The sequence below is a fragment of the Myotis myotis genome, unplaced genomic scaffold, assembly GCF_014108235.1.
Source record: "Myotis myotis isolate mMyoMyo1 unplaced genomic scaffold, mMyoMyo1.p scaffold_m19_p_2, whole genome shotgun sequence".
NCBI classification, from domain to species: Eukaryota; Metazoa; Chordata; class Mammalia; order Chiroptera; family Vespertilionidae; genus Myotis; species Myotis myotis.
In genome coordinates this window covers 129,757,260-129,778,239 of record NW_023416324.1, presented here as the reverse complement: position 1 = coordinate 129,778,239, position 20,980 = coordinate 129,757,260, and the positions used below count along the sequence as shown (strand labels likewise).

The window sequence follows — 20,980 nt, the reverse complement described above, 5'->3', positions numbered from 1 at the left end:
ATGACCTTAAGTACTTTATGCCATTCCCTTCTGGCCTGTAGAATCTCTGATAATAAATCAGAAGACAGCCTTGGGAGCACCTTTGTAGGTAACACTTTGCTTTTCTCTTGCTACCTTTAAGATTCTCTCTTTGTCTTCAATTTTTGGCACTTTAATTATGTGTCTGTGCATGGTTCTGTTTAAGTTCTTTTTGTTTGGGACTCTCTGCGCCTCCTAAGCTTGTGTGACTTTTTCCTTCACCAGATTACGGAAGTTTGTCATTATTTCTTCATACATGTTCTCTATCCCTTGATCACTTTCTGCCTCTTTTGGCACAATTATGAGAATATTATTGTTTCATGTTGTCCCACAGCTCCCTTAAGCTGTCCTCTTGTTTTTTAATTGTTTTTTCTTTTTTGTTCGCTGGTTGATTTTTTCTACCATCTTTCAATATGCTGATCTGATCCTCAGCTTCCCCTAATCTGCTATGTATTCCTTCCAATATATTCTTTATTTGTGCTGTGTCATTCTTTATGACCGTTTTCATAGTTACTACATGTTTTCTCATGCTGTCAGCATCATTGCCATCATTATTTTGAAGTCTATATCAGATAGATTTCTTATTTCCATTTCATTTATCTCTTCTTCTGGAGAATTCTCTTTCATTTGGGCATTGGTTTTTTGTCTCCAGAAATTTAGCTGCTGTCTGTGGGAAACTGGCCAGCCCTTTCGTGCCTCCACCCTTCCTACCAGTCTCTATGTAGTCTTCACTTTCCATCTTTGGTTATCAAGGTTTTCTCCAGCTAGTCTTCAGTTGATTTTTTAGTTGAATAATTCATTTTGACCCTGGGAACCTGTGTGTGTAGCATCCACTGATTCCACCGCCATTTTTAATCTTCACTCAAGTAAAACTACAAAGTGTTGGAGACATAATGATGAGTCAGTCTCTACCCACCAGATCTAACAGTGCTATTGGAAAGACTATCAAACCACAGATTGAATATAGTGCGATTAGTGTTTTGATTAACAGTGGAAAAATTTAAGGGAGAGAAGTAATATGTAGGCAAAATGTTGTTGAGCAGACATAATACAGAACTTCTATTAGAAAAGAAGATGTGGGAACACAATTTTGAAACTGATACTCACAAAATGTCTTACTATTATGGTTGTATTCTTTAAAAGCCACAACTGCAAAGGTATTTTTGAATACCACGATTAGGACTTCACCAAATTAAGTCTTTGGGCAACTTATTCCAAGAAATCTAAGAACATGGTCCTCAGAAGGTTTTAGTAGAAAGTCAATAATTCTAAACTTCATATTGGCTAAAAAAAAAAAAAAAATCTAAGAGATGTGCTGATTTATAATGCCAGGAAATATACACTCTAACTTTAAAAGGTGAGGTCAACATTCCAGTGAAACAGGGTGGGAATAATTTATTTTACCTCCTCTCTCTCTCTCTCTCTTTTTTTTTTAAGTATTTTTGTGAGTTTATTTGAGCCAAACTGAAGACAGTTGCCAGGAAGCACAATCTCAATGTATTGGGATAATGCTCCAGAGAATGATAGTTTTTCACCTTGTTTTATACATTACATCAAAGGAAGAGAAGTGGGTTACACGAAATCCATTAGTGATAGATTAGAGAGGCAGGAGAAAGCAAAGCAGGGAAACTCTGGGATTGGATAAAAAGTAAGATGATAGACACATACTTCTTTTACTTAGGTGGGTACAGTATAGTTAACAGTTAACAATTAACATGATAACTAAAAATGAAGGAATTTATATAACCTCCTCTCTTGAGGCTGGTTCTTTTACTTTATATATATATTTTATTGATTTTTTACAGAGAAGAAGGGAGAGAGATAGAGAGTCAGAAACATCGATGAGACAGAAACATCGATCAGCTGCCTCCTGCACACCCCCTAACTGGGGATGTGCCCGCAACCAAGGTATATGCCCTTGACCGGAATAGAACCTGGGACCCTTGAGTCCGCAGGCCGATGCTCTATCCACTGAGCCAAACCGCTCAGGGCTGGTTCTTTTACTTTTGATTATTTTATGCTCTTTTGATACAATTGCAATAAGACAGTCCTCATGCTTGGAAGGTTATACTCCTTACCTCCCACCTTTTCCCCACTCACCTAAAGAAGGACAAGCAGATTTAAAAAAAAACTGGGTGGAGTTGCAAGAAAGTTTAACTAAGACCTACTTCTAGTCTGAACAGAAAAGATTTTTCTGACTTATACATTGTCCTCAAGGGATAGAGATAGTCTTCTCTGAGGTAGAAGTAAGGCTTCTAAATTACTGATTGGCATTTCGCAGACTATTCCAAAGTCTCTTTTATTTTTCTAAATTGAAAAAAAAAAAAAAAAAAAAAAAACAAAAAACACTTTATAACACCAATTTTTCTCTTCATTTATAAAAGTAATATATATATATTTTTTTGTTTCAAAAATAAAAACTAGAAAGGTACAAATATAAATCCATGTGTCCAACCATAATTGGGCATTAGTACTTGGATATTCCAAAGATATTTAAAACTCTGTGTCTAAAGTAGAACTACCTTCTTTCTATATCCCACTCTTCCCCCTGTAATCACCATCCACATAGTGAATGACCCTACCCTGTGTGGTTACTTCAGTTTAGATACCCAATAATATACTTAATTCTCCTCTATCTTCCTATCCCCATCAATACTATAATCTGAGATTTTAGTTCTAGATTATTATGTATGTGCTTTTATTTAAAACGTATTTTTTTTCCAGAAACATTTCTGACATTGATAGAATTTTCATAATAGCCATATTAATAATAATCCAGCCGAAACCGGTTTGGCTCAGTGGATAGAGCGTCAGCCTGCGGACTGAAAGGTCCCAGGTTCGATTCCGGTCAAGGGCATGTACCTGGGTTGCGGGCATATCCCCAGTAGGAGATGTGCAGGAGGCAGCTGATCGATGTTTCTCTCTCATCGATGTTTCTAACTCTCTATCTCTCTTCCTTCCTCTCTGTAAAAAATCAATAAAATATATTTAAAAAAAAAAAAAAAAAATAATAATCCACTAATTTTAACTTGGTTCCTCTGGTCAATCCTATTTCTTTTATTTTTTTTAACAACTTTCTTTGTAAATTCTTTGTTTTGATCATTTCTAAATCAGCGGTCATAATTCTTTGTTTTCCTGGTAAATGACATGTAGATGGTTTGTTTTCCAAGTATTTGGACTATTTATTTCTATTGCCCTCTCTCATAAACTATAGGGCTTGGGCAACTGTAGTAAACAATATTTTTTTTCTCTTGAAAAACTCTTTAGAAGGTATCTATTTAGGCTGGCATTTGTTATAATGGAAAGTCATTGCCAGCCTGATAATATTTTTCCTTTTGTGGGAATTGTGTTTATTCTACATGAGTCCTGCATTTGTGGGAACTTCCCTTCATCCTGAAAATTGAAGATTATACCAGATATGACTACACATAACTTTGAATTGAAAATTAATTTCTAGATATCATTTCCTTCATTGATTTGTTTTTTTTCTGGAGCTAATCTGCTGTTGATTGCCTTTATTATACTTTTAATTTAGTAGTTTCATCTCTATGCAATATTTACTTTCACACATTCTCTGGGGTTTTCCCTTCTTTAAAATGTCATTTCTAGTTTCATGGAAGATACCCTGAACTCAACCCCAGCAAGAAAATAACTGAATTAATTCATATTTTTTCTTTATTTTTATTGTTGACACTATTACAAATGTCCCCATCACCCCCTCCTTTTCCTGCCTCCACCCAACCCCCAACTACCTCTTTGGCCATCACCACACTGTTATCTGTATCCATGATCTATGCATATATATATGTTCACTGACTAATCCCTTCATCTTCTTTCATCCAGTCCCCTGTACCTTGCTCCCTCTGACAGCTGTCAGTCTGTTTCATATATCCATGCCTTGGTTTCTATTTTGTTCATCAGTTCATTAGATTCCACATATAAGTGAGATCATATGGTATTTGTCTTTTTCTGACTAGCTATATTCACTTAGCATAATAATCTCCAGGTCCATTCACGATATTACACAAGTTAAGATCCTCTTTTTTTTTTTTTTTTTTTTTTTTTTTTAAACTGAACAGTATTCCATTGTAAAAATGTACCATAGCTTTTTCATTCAGTTATCTACGATGGGCATTTGGGCCATTTTTAGATCTTGGCTATTGTAAATAATGCTCATAACTGATTCTTTTATAACTGTCGTATGTTACCATGTAATTGATGGTAAATGACAGTCTCTTTATTCATCTTTCTCTAGAATATCTATAACTGAGAGCTGTTTTACTAATGGGTAAATAAGTCTCTCTGTGGAATCCTGAGCCCAAAGCAAAAGAGAAGGAGAAGTTTTCATTTGGTAGATCAATGGCCTATGAGGCAGTAAAGAGGCAACTACATGGGAGACAACCATACCTTTTCAAGATTCTCTCACCTCTGGGTGGACAGGCTTCATTTGGTTTGGGATATATCTTCATTCTCTTGATGGAAGGAATGCTCTCATGCAGAGTCATACATCCCATTTTTAATGTAGGTATAACAGTTATATCACAATTCCTGTTCTGTGGGCTCTGGTGCACACTTGCTAAACTTTCAAGAAGCACCAACAACTCTTTTCCTCTCTGGCTGCTTGAATATTAGCCTCCATCATGAACAACACCGTAACTATCTGGATAAGGAAGTTCATGACCAACAGACTATTTCAGTGGGAACAAATGATCACTGACATCCTTCACCTAAGCAGGCAACCTAAGACAGAAAATTCGTGAAAAACTGGCCAAAATGTGTAAGACCATACCAGGTGTCATCTTTGTATCTGCATTCAGAACCCATTTTAGTGGTGGCAAGACCATTTACTGGCTTTGGCATGATTTGATTCCTTGGATTATGCAAAGAAAAATGAACTCAAACACAGACTTGCAAGACATGACCAATATGACAATAAGAAGACCTCAAGACAACAGCAAAAGGAACACAAGAACAGAATGAGAAAAATCAAGGGGACTATAAAGGTCAATGTTGGTGCTGACAAAAAGTGAGCTGGAGACTGGACAACAGAAAGAGTAGATTCTTCAGTGACTTTATCTGTGGTGACTGTGCAGATTTTTCATGGAAGGATTAACAAACTAAAAACTTTTTTTTTTAAAGCACTAACAAAAATGACACTGACCACACATCAAATGCCCTACCATCTACTATTTCCTCCAGCCCCTCTTATTACACACTGATGTGTGGGTGTGAGGCGAGGAGGGCATTACTAGATAGCACTGGGAGATCCCACTTCTCTTTCTCTCTCTCTCTCAAATTCCCCTATTTAATTGCATTCAGTTAATCAAATATTGTTTGGCCCAACTCTCAATCTGGTTTGTCCAAGTTCTTGATACAGGTCTTCGTCCTTCCTATCTTTCATAAGGAATTTTTTCCTTATTTTATATTATTTTTGTAATTTCACTGGGAATCTAGAAAATGTCATTAAACTAATGGTGTCTGGAGGCCTACTGTATGAATTCAATCACAAGCCTATGGAAAATTCACCAGGGGGAAACCAAGATGGCGGCATAGGTAAACACCGGAGATTGCTGCCTCGCACAACCACTTCAAAAATACAACTAAAAAACGGAACGGACATCATCCAGAACCACAGGAAGGCTGGCTGAGTGGAAATTCTACAACTAGAAGGAAAGAGAAAAGCATACCGAGACTCAGAGGCGGTGCGGTGCGGAAGTAAAATACAAAGGTGCTGAGGTGCATGTGGAGAGGGCTGGCAGCAGAGGTCACGATTGTCTTTTTCAATTGGAAGGGAGTCTCAGGCTCTGAGCTCCAGTCCCGGGCGAGTCTCTGGGGACCCAGACTCATACGGGAGAAACGGGACTGTCTGGCATCAGTTGGAACTCGAGGGCAGCTTTCTCTCGGAGGCACACGCAGCGGTTGCCGGGGCCTCTGAGGACAGTACTGAGAGCAGCCATACTGCTCGCTCTGCCCACCCAGTTGATCCCCTGGGGGTGCACGGAGGCTTTTGCTTATAAAAGGCCCGACCCTTTGTAATCTGAAAATTACTTAACAAACTGCAGCTGCCCAAGGCCCCAGGGCAACTTGCATTGCTTTACAGCTGGCTTCTGCAGGGTAGCCTCAGGCAGAGGCTAGATTAGCACCTCCTTAGATCCAAGAGCCAATGTACCCAGTGGTCAGAGTGGGACCATCTGATTATAACGCCGCAGATCCATAAGGGACGCACTCAGGGGGCAGACTCAGTGAGCACCAAAGCCCCACTGAAGCAAGTCTTGCCCCAGAAGGGTGTCTCCAGCACAGAAGTTCTCCCACTGTAGACACAGCTGATTCTCACAGCCAATTGGCCTGGAGGTCAAATCTTCCCAGTGTTACCTACAACAATCAAGGCTTAACTACAACAAGACTGAGCACAAAGCCCACAAGGGGGTGCACCAAGAGTGTCTTCCTCAGGTAATTGGGGAGGCTGAGCCACCGGGCCCTATAGGACACTTAGCACAGAAAGCCACTCTATCGACACAGCGAAGCATAAAAAATGCTGAGACAAAGAAACAGGTCACAAATGACAGAAATGGAGGAAAGCAAACTACTGGATATAGAGTTCAAAATCACACTTTTAAGGTTTTTCAAGAACTTTCTAGAAACCACCGATAAATGTAGTGAGATCCTCAAGAAATCTAGTGAGACCCTCAAGGTTGTGATAAAGGACCAACTAGAAATTAAGCATACACTGACTGAAATAAAGAATATTATACAGACTCCCAACAGCAGACCAGAGGAGCGCAAGAATCAAGTCAAAGATTTGAAATACGAAGAAGCAAAAAACACCCAACTGGAAAAGCAAAATGAAAAAAGAATCCAAAAATACGAAGATAGTGTAAGGAGCCTCTGGGACAGCTTCAAGCATACCAACATCCGAATTATAGGGGTGCCAGAAGATGAGAGAGAGCAAGATATTGAAAACCTATTTGAAGAAATCATGACAGAAAACTTCCCCTACCTGGTGAAAGAAATAGACTTACAAGTCCAGGAAGCGCAGAGAACCCCAAACAAAAGGAATCCAAAGAGGACCACACCAAGACACATCATAATTAAAATGCCAAGAGCAAAAGATAAAGAGAGAATCTTAAAAGCAGCAAGAGAAAGAAACTCAGTTACCTACAAGGGAATACCCATACGACTATCAGCTGATTTCTCAACAGAAACTTTGCAAGCCAGAAGGGAGTGGCAAGAAATATTCAAAGTGATGAATGCCAAGAACCTACAACCAAGATTATTTTATCCAGCAAAGCTATCATTCAGAATTGAAGGTCAGATAAAGAGCTTCACAGATAAGGAAAAGCTAAAGGAGTTCATCACCACCAAACCAGGATTATATGAAATGCTGAAAGGTATCCTTTAAGAAGAGGAAGAAGAAGAAAAAGGTAAAGATACAAATTATGAACAACAAATACACATCTATCAACAAGTGAATCTAAGAATCAAGTGAATAAATAATCTGATGAACAGAATGAACTGGTGATTATAACAGAATCAGGGACATAGAAAGGGAATGGACTGACTATTCTTGGGGGGGAAAAGGGTGTGGGGGATGCGGGAAGAGACTGGACAAAAATCGTGCACCTATGGATGAGGACAGTGGGTGGGGAGTGAGGGCTGAGGGTGGGGTGGGAACTGGGAGGAGGGGAGTTATGGGGGGAAAAAAGAGGAACAAATGTAATAATCTGAACAATAAAGATTTAATTAAAAAAATTCACCAATAAACAGATTAAATATAATAATAGTGAGATAAGTGCATCATATTAGAAATGTGTCATCATCTTGTGTTGAGGTAAAAAAAATAATAAGTTACTGGAAACTAAGGGATAAAAAAGCAAACTGTTAGAAGCCAGTGAGTGGAACATCTGTCTCTAAGATTGAAGTTTCTTCTGGGAATAAGCCAGAGGAAAATTATAGTCAGTGGATAAGACTTAAAAATTTCTACTTGAACATCTCAGGTTTTAGATCAGAAATCAATGGAAGGTCCTAGCCAGTTTGGCTCAGTGGATAGAGCATCGGCCTGTGGACCAAATGGTCCCGGGTTCAATTCCAGTCTAGGGCATGTACCTTGGTTGTAGGCTCTTCCCCAGCCTGGGCCCTGGTAAGGGCTTGGGCAGGAAGCAACCAATCAATGTGTTTCTCTCACATCTATGTTTCTCTCTGTCTTTCCCTTTCTCTTCCACTTTCCCTAAAAATTAATGAAAAAATATCCTCATGTGAAAATTAACAAATAAATAAAAATAACTTATGAATTGTTTATTTTTAAAGAAGAAATCAATGGAAGAACAGAATAAGCTTATAATTAAGGGCTAGGTTTTGGTTTTATTGTGAAAACAGGTAAGTCCAGGTAGTATGACATCGAACGCCACACCCTTCACCAGACAAGCTATCAGGCCTGCCTTAAACCTTAAGTAAGATGTTTTGCTAAGAATGATGCCAAGCTGATGATCCTATGCAGCAAGTACAGTACTGTCCTCATTTCACAAATGAAGAAACAGACACAGAAACTACCCACGATGACAGCATGAGTAGCAAAGCTAGTATACTTATAGTTGGAATATGGGGACAGGGAGTGGAGGGTGGATACAGAAGGAATAATTAACTAAAAGAATATTAGTCTATTGCGGACTCAGTGTGACCCAGGTACCAGCACTATAGGTATTACCTCTGAGCTTGTTAAAAATGCAGAGTCACAGGCCCCACCCCAGAACTACTGAGTCATAAATCTGCATTTTAACAAGACCCCCAAAGTACATGGTAGAGGAAAAAGAGCATGATCTTAAGCTGGTATGAATCTGTATGAAAGATGGACAGAAGGAAACCACTTGGGGAAATAGTTTACACTAGCAGTATAAATTTTTTTTTAATTTCCAAAGATGACACTCGGATGGCTATTGGATTATCAAAAGTCAGTCAAAAACTTTGGAGAATCCACAAAGCTTAGTAAATTCAAGATTTTAGGGCAGGGGTGGAGAATCTTTTTCTGCCAAGGGCCATTTGGATATTTATAACGTCATTTGCAGGCTATACACAATTAGCAACTTAAAAATTAGCCTATATTTGGTTAAACAATTAACTCACCCCTAGTGCCTGGGCAGGGCCAGAACAATTGATTTCTCCAGCCTTCTATGGCCCACGAGCCAGACATTACACACCCCAGTTTTAAGGGGATGTACTGCATGTTGGCCTTCCTGGGGCTCTAAGGGCATAGGCCTGAGAAGCACCAACAGCAACAGCTGAGTTCAGAAAATGGATGACGATTATCTAGGTAAAGCTAAAATGGGAACAAAAGGTGAAGTCTATCCTAGGAGGCAGGAGTTAAAAAGGCTGAAGAAAAGGGGAAGAGACCACAGCAACACAATTACAGAAATGGCAGAGAAATTGTAAAAAGCAACAAAAAGGAGAAAAGGTGGTGGGCTTTAGAATTTGAGTAGGAGATACAAAATCTATAAACCCTCCCTTGAGGAAATAACTATATTGATAACTGAATGGAAACCCTGCACACAAGAAAAAAAAAAAAAGACTATATCCCTTCAAAATGTTATGATTTCATACATCTAATACAAGTCATCTACTCCATGGACACTTCATTGGTTTCCATTGCCAATACACAGACCACATCTCCATGAGGAATTCCTTGACGATCCATTTAAAACTAAAATTTCCTCCCCAGTACCACTATGCCAGCATTCCCTATCTCCCTGGTCTTCATCATTTTTTGCTAAGTCATTTAAAATACTCTTAATTTACAATTTGGTTTATTGTCATTCTGTTTCCACACTAGAATTAAACTCCACAGTAACAAGGTATTTCTGTTTTTGCTTACTACTGTTTGTCCCAGAGCTTCGTACCTAGCACATAGAGGGAACTCAATAAATATTTGCTGAGTAAAAGTTTAATGGATTGCCAAGAACACAAGTGTCAAAGGAAAAACTAAATGGAAAATCAATGTTTTAAATACTTGAATATAGGCTCTAATTAAAATGTAAGCTCCATAACAACAGGTATTTTTACCTTTTGCTGAATATAAAAATGGATAAAGTAAAATGTCCAATGTAATGTTCCTAATTTCACTGATTGTAACATGCATTTTTTCATATTTGTACAACTCTAAAATCAGAATGTTGTATATTCAATGATATCTTAGAATCCATTGTCAACCTGGTAATGGTCATCATATAGTTGTCATTCCGCTTGAATGGACATTCAAAGACATCATGGACACTTGCAAAAGGGTATATTGGTGACTCAAAATAAAATCTGAGACTGGCAGAGTACTTTATTAAGTCTTGGGAATCAAAGATGTGGGATGGGTTTAGGGTAATTAATCCAACTTAACAACACCTCTGAAGCAGGAGTCAAAAATTGGCTAAACAGGACCATAAAGCCAGCTTAAACTTTTTAAAGCCAAGTACCAATGACTTTAGTTCTTTTATTATTTTAGGAAATGCTACATTATCAACACTTTTCATGTCACTGAAGACAAAATGGTATAGAAAAATAGACATCAATGACTGAGTGGAAAAGCATATCTAGACTCAGATTCTGAATGTGAAGATGTTTTAGATATGCCTTAGCCAATTAAGTTTGCTTATAATTTTCATGTTTTGTGTATATACCAGAGTAATTGATAATAAAAATCTATTCAATCTAAAAGCTTGCTTTCAATAAATATGAAATAAAAATTCTAGGTGAAATACAGTATCGCATGATTCTTCTGTTACTCTGTGGATCTCCTTCCTAAAGGTGGACAGGAATACTAATGGTTGACCATCAGCCTTTGTGGTTAACACCACAGGAATAAATGTAAGATACTTTGTCTGAACACTTTACCCCTAGGGGGAGCTCAAAGCACATCTTCCTTTATTCCACCCCAGAGAAGTGCTAAGGACACATTAGTGAGCCACAGTACTAGGTTATTTCTTCCTAAATGGTAAAAAGATCAAATGTTCTTGCCATCTACAGGAATGTTCCTGTGTATTTTTTTACTCTCTTCTCTCATAGAGAATGCAAAAAAAAAAAAATCTGCCTCCTATCTTGGGGAGACTATTGAGAAAATAGATGAGAAAATCAGGGTATAGACAAGGGGAAACGTGGCATGAGACACACAGCCTGAGTCTAGCTCCGGGCAGATCTTCATGGAGCTTTGAAACCAAAGCCTGCAGCAATAAAAAATGAGTATGTGTCCAGGATGTGCTTAAGAATCTACAGGGTGGCCGTAAGCAGTTTGGCTCAGTGGATGGAGCATCGGTCTGCGGACTGGTTCGATTCTAGTCAAGGGCATGTACCTTGGTTGCGGGCACATCCCCAGTGGGGCGTGTGCAAGAGGCAGCTGATTGATGTTTCTAACTATCTCTCTCCCTTCCTCTCTGTAAAAAATCAATAAAATATATTTAAAAAAAAAAAAAAGAATCTACAGGGTGGTGGTAATAGGCTCTGGTATAGCAAATGTAGAATTAGAATCCTATCTACGGACTGCTTACAAATACAGCTAAAAATCATTTTTAGAAACTTTTTCCCCACCAGTATAACAGGATCTTAAGCACTGCCACCTGAGTAAATTTAAAAACTTATAAGCAATAAGTAACCAATATACTACTTTTAGGTTGAGAATAAAGGCTTGTTTTATATATAGACAAAATGTAAAATAGTAAATTGTTTTACCTGGAATGATCCAAGAATATCCTTTAAGGGCTCTTCATAAAACTCATCTCTTCCAAAGAAAAGCAGCAACTCAAAGAAACTCCTAGGAAAAATAAATGAATGATAACTTTCATTGCTTCTTTGACTTTTGCCCCAATTTAAAAATATCTCAATAGATAACAGCTATGTAATCAGATATCTAGTTTTAAAATAGTTGGCTTTGAAACATTATATAGATCTTTTAGGATTCATTTTATGTTTTCAGTAAAATTTTAATAGAAATATCTTCAAGAAAAATACAAAGAAATACACTTACATTCTGGAATTACAGAATGAACTCATGCCTACTAGTGTTCACACTGCAAAAAAATGCAACAGGATACCAGGTGGTAAAATGTAGCAATACATGTGAAGATTATCTAAAATGGGCACATACTCGTAGTACAAGGGGAAGCTGAAAAAATTCAAGTTAATCTTTTTCAGAAGAATATAAGGGATAGATAGAAACAAAAACATATTAGCGAGTCACCATGAATCTCTCAACCAACATTTATGTTACAGCAATATCACCAATTATGTATCTAATTAATGACATACGGACACTCAAACTCCAGGCTTCTCTTAATTATCATTATCCTACTGTCCAAAATCCTTATTTTCAAATAAATTATTTGAAAAATATTGTTATTAATTAGTATATGTGCCTTTAATAATTCATTAGCTCATACAGGAAGAAATATTATTTATTTCCTAATCATGAACATAGAAAACTATAAAATTATTATATATTACTTTGCAATCCTAAATGACAAATCCCACAAAATTTTTTAAAATATATTTTTATTGATTTCAGAGAGGAAGGGAGAGGGAGAGATAGAAACATCAATGGTAAGAGAGAATCATTGATCAGCTGCCTCCTGCGTGTTTCCTACTGGGTATTAAGCCCACAACCCAGGCATGTGCACTGACCTGGAATCAAACCGTGACCTTCAAGTTCATAGGTCAAAACTCAACCACTGAGCCATGCCAGCTGGGCACTCCCACAAAATTTTTAAATTTTGTCACAGCCTTCATTTTGAAGTCTATTTTGTCAGATATGAGTATTGCTACCCCAGCTTTTTCTTTTCGATTTACATGGAAAATTTTTTTTCCAACCTTTCATTCTCATTCTGTGTGAGTCTTTTGTTCTGAGGTGGGTCTCTTATAGACAGCATATAATTGGGTCATGTTTTTGTATGCATTCAGCTATCCTTGTCTTTTGATTAGAGCATGTAATCCATTTACATTTACAGTTATTAATAATAGGTACTTATTTGCCATTTTAATTCTGTATCCCTGTTTCTCTCTTTCTGTCTCTATTCTTCTCCTTACAGCATTCACTTTGGCATTTATTGCAGTGCTGGTCTGGTGATGATAAACTCCTTTAGCCTTTTTTTTTGTTGGGAAGCTATTTTTTCAACATCTATTCTGAATGATAGCGTTGCTGGATACAGTAATCTTGGTTTCAGGTTCTTGCTTTTCATTACCTTGAATACTTCATGCCATTCCCTTCTGGCCTATAGAATTTCTGATGAGAAATCTGATGATAGCCTTATGGAAGCTCCTTTGCAGGTAACAAATTGCTTTTCTCTTGCTGCCTTTAATATTCTCTCTTTAATTTTTGGCACTTTAATTATGATGTGTCTGGGCATGGGCCTGTTTGCGTTCTTCTTGCTTGGGACTCTCTGTGCCACCTGAACTTGTGTGACTTTTTCCTTCACCCCATTAGGAAAGTTTTTGGCCATTATTTCTTCAACATGTTCTCCATTCCTTGTTCACTTTCTTCCCCTTATGGCACACCTATTATGTAAATATTTTTACATTTCATATTGTTTCATAACTCCCTTAAGCTGTCCTGTTTTCTTCAATTGTTGTTGTTGTGGTTTTTTTTGTTTTCTGGTTGAGTGACTTTCTACCATCATCTAATAAATTCACTGATCTGATCCTCGGCTTCTCCTAATCTGCTCTGTATTTTTTTCCACTGTGTTCTTTATTATTGCTATGTCATTCTTCATAGATACTATATCTTTTCTCATGCTGTTGAGTGTTTTTGCCATCATTATTCTAAACTCTATGTCTGTTATATTTCTTATCTCCACTTCAATTATCTCTTCTTCTGGAGAATTCTCTTGATCTTTCCTTTCAGGCTTGTTTTTTGGCTGCCTGTTTGGATTTGTGTCTCTGTATTAAGTAGATCTGCTATGAGTCCCCATCTCTCATGCAAGACAATGTCAGATACTGTTTGTGACTGTTTGGAGCTATCAGCAATCCAAAGCTTGTGGCTCTCTCTGCTGTGGTTGGGTGCCTTTGGAAAGGACCAAGATGTGCTGGGGTCCAACCCCAGCGGGTCCAGGGGTCCCCAAAGGTGTGGATGGAGTCGGCGAAGAAGGAATGACACGGAGACAGTGTTCAGTTGATCAGCAGCCTAGCCAGGATCTCCAGCCAGGATCTCCAGCCAAGTTCTGGTCTGGATCTCCAGAGAGGTTCTGCTTAGGATCTCCTGCCAGGGTCTGTGTCCATGTTCTCTTGCTAAGTTCTCCAGGTTCTCCAGCCAGGTTCTGTAGCCATGTTCCCTCGCTAGGTTCTCCAGCCAGGTTTGGTATCTATGTTCTCCACTAGGTTCTCCAGCCAGGCTCTGTCCAGGTTCTCCAGCCAGGTTCAGTCACCAGGTTCTAGTCAGGTTCTCTTGCCAATTTCTGTAGTCAGGTTCAGTCCAGGATCTTTTGCCATGTTCTCTCCAGCGAAGTTCTTCTGTCTCTAGGTTCTGTGTAGGTTCTGTCTTCCTTGGTTCTGTGTTCTAAGTTCTGTGTTCTAAGTTCTGTGTCTTGCTGTCTTGTTACATCTGTATTTATACCAGTTGATTCAATCCTATCAATCTCTATTACAAAGGTTAGGGCGTTTCTTATCTCCATTCCAGGGAGTAAAGATTATGTAGCTTAAGCATGATTGTTCGTAGTTAAAATGATTAATTACCCGCCTGGCACTTAGTTAAGAGGTTTTATTCCCTCCCTAACTTCAGGGGAAAATCCCTACCTGGGGAAACAACCTTTCTCAGAGACCTTGGTTAAAACACATAGTGCCAAGAAGGTGAGCAAACATATTAAGAACAGTATGCCATATATGCCAGGTCCCTTGAAACAGCAAGCATGGACCGGCTCCCGGCAAATATGTGCACCAGGGACTGCTTTTCCCAATCCCTGGACCAGAAGGAGATAAGGCAAAAAACACAAAATGTTTAAATACTAAGTCATGTAAAAGATACACGAAATTGTAGTTTTATAAACACTGTTTGCCTTTTATCAAAATTAATCACTAAGAAAGATCAAAATTTTAAAATGCAAACATAACTATGAGACTGTCTTGTTTTAAAAATTATGACACTTAAGCATTACACAATAAATACAAAGACTGTTCAAAATATAGCATAGCAACTATATGCTACAAAAATATTAACTGATATTTTTATAAATTTGACTACTTAAAAATTTTAAATGTCACCAGACCAAAAAGTGTAAAAGCAGTCAAAAGCAAAATAATATACCGAGAAAGAATTTTGCTGATTTCCTTAATTAAAAAGCATATACAAGTAATTTTTTTAAAAAGTCCAACCACCAGTAGAAAACTAGGAGGGAAGAAGGACTAACTTCATGGAAAACAAATGCAGGTAGATTTTTTTTTTTTTTCAAATAGGAAAAGATGTTCTAATTTACTCATAGTTAAATAAGTAAAAATTTATGAAAATGAAATACCATTTTTCCTTCATATTTATGAAAATATTGATATATTCTATCATGGCTCTGATAGTTTGGTAGAGGAGTGATAAATGGTACCACCTCTTTTAAGGGCAATACAGTAATAATCATCAAAATTTTAAATGCAAAAAAAAATTTAAATGCACATATACCACTTGATTTTGCAACTCTACTTATAGAAATTAATCCTCCAAATATATATACCTAAGCTCAAAGATGTATATATAAGAATATACACCCACAGATGGTTTGTAGTATGAAAGACTGAAAATATTTTAAATGTCTACCCCAGGGGACTAGGTAAATTAATTATAATACACCTATACAATGAAATATAATGCAAATATTAATGAAATAAATTAGTGAGAAGATACTTATATCTACACGAAGAGATAAGGGAAAAAATCAAGATATACTGCTAAGCAAAGATGCAGAAATTCATTACATTATCATTTGTATAAAGGGAGGGAGGGAGCAAAGGGCACATGTACATCCAGGGCATATTGTCAGACCATCTAGAGCAGTGGTTCTCAACCTTCTGGCCCTTTAAATACAGTTCCTCACGTTGTGACCCAACCATAAAATTATTTTCGTTGCTACTTCATAACTGTAACGTTGCTACTGTTATGAATCGTAATGTAAATATCTGATATGCAGGGTGGTCTTAGGCGACCCCTGTGAAAGGGTTGTTCGACCGCCAAAAAGGTCTCGACCCACAGGTTGAGAACCGCTGATCTAGAGGCTATGCAACAAATTGCTAAAAGAAATTGCCTTTACATAGGAGAAACTAGAAGTCAGGGATAAAAAGAAGTATGTTTCAATAATAACCCTTTGCAATTATTTATTTTACTATCAGTAAGTATGAAAAGAAAAAACCATTAATGTGTCTCTGGAATCTTCTCAATCCCTTTTAACAAACGTTAATTCACATCTATCTCATCTTTAAACTTCTAATAGGCCTTCCTAATTCCAGTCTTGCTATTTTACCCTTACCTAAAACCTATGTCTGCCACCGTTATCTTCCTAAAATAATGATCTAACTACTTTCAGACTTTACAAACTACTGTTTGGATTGTACATATAAAGCAAAGACCTTTAGCGAGACACTTGTTCTGTTTGGATGACATATTATTTTAGAATATTTTAGTGAATGGCAAATATTAAAAAACTGTGATGTTTCAGATTAAATATAGATTTATTTTAGCTCTTGGAAAACAAGAATCCCTGTAACACAGGGCTTGCATCTCTCCATGGCAAATAAGCTGAGTGGCTACAGGGAATGAACCTCCTTTCCAATTTGCCGGTCTCCATCCGCCTCTCCAACACAGTGCCTGTTTGATTTATTTATTACTTATATTGCCTTCCAATTCTATTTAGGTATATAAGACCACTGATCTAAAGCAGAAAATTCAAATTGCTTTTCATGACAAAAAACCTTTTTGTCTGATCCAAAACTGCTCTTAAACAAATATCTTTTACCACAAATTCCATGCTCTTCAATTACAACACACTTTTCATTCCCTAAAACTCCCATGATTTTAAGGTCTTTGGATATGTTGCTTTCTCAAGACCTGTTTATATACTTTCACCTAAGAACTTGGCCTAAAATTCTCTTCCTTCTCTCTAAACAAATAAATGGTTGATTTGTCTGCACCAAAATTTGCATATATCCCTATTATAACAAGTTGAAACATGAAGGTGTTAAATTTGCACTAATTATTATATTTTGAATTAAAGAAGGGAGAGTTACAGAAAGTATTATTAGAAATGTGCTGTGATAGTAAATTTAGACATCAGTATGCAGACCAACATGACTTCGTAGTGTCAAACAAAATAGCAGAATTATGTCTGCATATATAAATATGAAAGGGCAGCCAACATTTTTTCCAAACGAGAAGTATGTGCATGCCCTACTGTCAACTCTCTCAATAACAAGGCCCAACTCCATGATAATTGTATTAAAATGAAAAAAGAACATGTAAAATAAGTAAAGAGTAAACAAAGACAAAACAACATGGTCTATGTAGCTCTGCCTTAGGGTAAGAGTCAGGTAAGTCAGTATTTAAGCAGCAATGAAATCCCTAAGGGGAAAAAAATCTAGATTATATGTAGAGGTAGAAACTTTATATTTCGTATCTGTTCTTTTTCCTATGACTACTAATGTAAAGGATCAACTAAATGTTTAGAAATCAAGTTGTCTACCCCTCATGGAAGAACACGCTACAAGGTGCAGAGTAAATGAGTTCAATATAGAACAAAGTAGGACCCAAAAATATACATTAACAGTCTAGAGCTGGACTGGCAAACTACTGTCTACAGGCCAAATCTGGCCCAGGAAAGGCTTGTTTCTGTATAATGCAAGAGGTAAGAACAGTTAGCCATATCTAAATTATTTTTAAAAATCAGGAGAATATTTTGTGACAAGTAAAAATTACATGAAATTCAAATATCATTATCAATAAATAAGGTATAATTGGAACACAACCTCACCCATCTATTTACATATATACTATGGCTGCTTTCATACCACAATGACAGAATTGATTAGTGTACAACAGAGACCTTATGGGCTAAGCCTGAAATATCTGGCCCTTTTGCTCATCTATAGTCTAGAGCAGTGATGGCGAACCTTTTGAGCTCGGCGTGTCAGCATTTTGAAAAACCCTAACTTAACTCTAATGCCATGTCACATATAGAAATTTTTTGATATTTGCAACCATAGTAAACAAAGATTTATATTTTTGATATTTATTTTATATATTTAAATGCCATTTAACAAAGAAAAATCAAACCAAAAAAATGAGTTCGCGTGTCACCTCTGACACGCGTGTCATAGGTTCGCCATCACTGGTCTAGAGTCACACTGGGTATGAACCTCAGCTCCACTACTCCCTTGATGTGTAACTAGGCAAGTCACTGTGCCTCAGTTTCTTTCTTGTAAATCATTTAGAACAATCACTGTAGTACTATAGGTGTTTGCTAATGATAATATAGTACTACTATTTTTATTATTAACAATGTCATCCAAGTTCCCTTCGGCAATCTAAGGAAACACAAGATCTTCTTAGATTTCAATTCCATTGAAATATAAGGTATTAATTTTTTTCATTTAAATTATGAAGATTTTTAAGATATCTGACTAAATTCCTCAAAAAGTTTCTTTCCAAAAAATGTATTATAGTATAATGTTATTATCAGTTTTTCATGTTGAATGTTTAAGATATGTTTGTAAAATATAATATATACTTAATGTATACTATGTAATTGTTTATATATTAATCAATGTATAAGGAATCTTCATCCAAACTATGCATTATCTACAGTTCACTTATCTAAATTATTCCAAATAGAATCACCTAACCAAAATGATCAATATATAAATATAAATTATTTTTAGTGGTATAATTATAGATGGTATATTTTCTAAATTTAAAAACATACCACAAATAATCATCCATCAGTATATTCTTATTAGCTCTGAAAGTTTATATAACTAGAGTACCACTAGAGTCCCTTTTTAAGAAACAAACTCTCCGTCATTGGGATGCCGGGAAGTCAGACTATATTTCCCCAAACACTAGTATTACAAATGGTAATACAATACACAGGCACAAAAGTAGTTATAATCAGAATTACTATTCTCTTTTGGGTCTCTGTGGCATATAAGTAATTTTCACACTGAAATACACTAATGTGGATTTGTGCATATATCTACCATGAAAAAATTCCACTAAATTATGACTGAGAGAGTGCAATATAGAGAAAAAGAAACGGATACAAGCAACAGTTACAGACACAGGCAATGAAATGTACAAGTCAAACATGGAGAGAGAAAATGAGACAAAGAGAAAAACTGGGTAAGAATTTTTATTTTATTTTTTTAAAATATATATATTATTTATTTTTTACAGAGAGGAAGGGAGAGAGACAGAGAGCCAGAAACATTGATGAGAGAAAAACATCAATCAGCTGCCTCCTGCACACCCCCCACTGGGAATGTACCCGCAACCAAGGTACATGCCCTTGACTGGAATCGAACCTGGGACCTTTCAGTCCACAGGCCGACGCTCTATCCACTGAGCCAGTCAGGGCTGGGTAAGAATTTTTAAAACTGATGAAAGATACTAATCCTCAGATCCAGGAAGCCCAAGAAATCTCAATAAGGATTAATAAAATTGAATCTGCACCTCGGCAATCACAGTAAACAATAAAATACAAATATCAGAGCAATGTATAAAACAACCAGAAAAAAAAATAGACTGTTTACAAAGAAACAGGAAATTAAATTAGCAAGAATGGTCTAAGACACAAAAATACATAGGCTGCAAAATTTGACAGGATGAAGCTATAATAATAGTAAGTAACCTGGGCTTTCAGTAACATATAGCAGAAAAACATGATATAAATAGCATTTAAGTTGGAATGAGAAGTTTTAGTATTAGTGTTCCAGTGTCCTTAGACTGGATGAAGGTGAAAAGCATATAAACACTTCAATGAGTTAAGCACTAAATTCTCCTTAACAAATTTATAAATTTAATATAGTGAAAGTGCCTTTAATTTTTTCTAGAAATATACAAGATGGATATCTAGGAAAACCATGAATCAGCAAGAGTATTGAAAAAGGAACTAGCCAATATTAAAACACTTTATAAAACCTCTGTAATTGAATCTAAGAATTGTATTGGCACATGGACAAACAGCTTAATAAAATCATACAGAAAATCCAAAAATAAACCAACTGATGTGAAAAGTGAGTATATGACAAAAACAGTGTTTCAAATCAATAGCCAAATGTTACTGAATACTTCATACTGAATAGCCAAATGTTAAAAGGCAGAATTGTTTCACTCCAGCTTCCAAACATGAGAAAAAAATTCAAATGGATCAAAATATAAAAATTGTTAAATATAAAATATTAAACAATTCAAATATCAGGAAAAAAATCCCATACAACCTGGTTATAGAGAACACTTTCTCTTTTAAATTTTTTTTTTTATTATTAATTTCAGAGACGAAGGGAGAGGGAGATAGAAACATCAATGATGAAAGAGAATCATTGATCAGCTGCCTCCTGCACAACCCCCATTGGGGATCGAGCCTATAACCTGGGCATGTGCCCTTGACTAGAATCAAACCCGAATCCACCGGAATCGACCTTCACTCCACAGGCTGACGCTCTATCCACTAAGCCAAACCAGCTAGGGCTAGAGAACACTTTCTTAACTATGATTCAAAATTCAGGAGCAATAAAGGAATATTGATAACATTTAATTACATTTTTAAAAATATATTTTATTGATTTTTTACAGAGAGGAAGGGAGAGAGACAGAGAGCCAGAAACATCGATGAGAGAGAAACATTGATCAGCTGCCTCCTGCACATCTCCCACTGGGGATATGCCCGCAACCAAGGTACATGCCCTTTACCGGAATCGAACCTGGGACCTTTCAGTCCGCAGGCCAACGCTCTATCCACTGAGCCAAACCGGTTTC

General features: G+C 36.7%; 1 protein-coding gene across 4 annotated transcripts in view; it reads right to left on the bottom strand.

Annotated features, from left to right (window-relative positions):
* Nucleotides 1-20,980, bottom strand: part of ZNF654 (zinc finger protein 654) — a 125,004-nt gene that overhangs the window by 50,294 nt on the left and 53,730 nt on the right. For 2 of the 4 annotated variants that reach the window (XM_036348110.1, XM_036348112.1), the window contains exon 3: nucleotides 11,719-11,800. The exons of the other annotated variants lie outside the window; for them this stretch is intronic. In XM_036348110.1, the coding sequence (XP_036204003.1) occupies nucleotides 11,719-11,800 (82 nt within the window). The remainder of the gene's footprint in view (nucleotides 1-11,718; nucleotides 11,801-20,980) is intronic. 4 annotated transcript variants of the gene reach the window in all.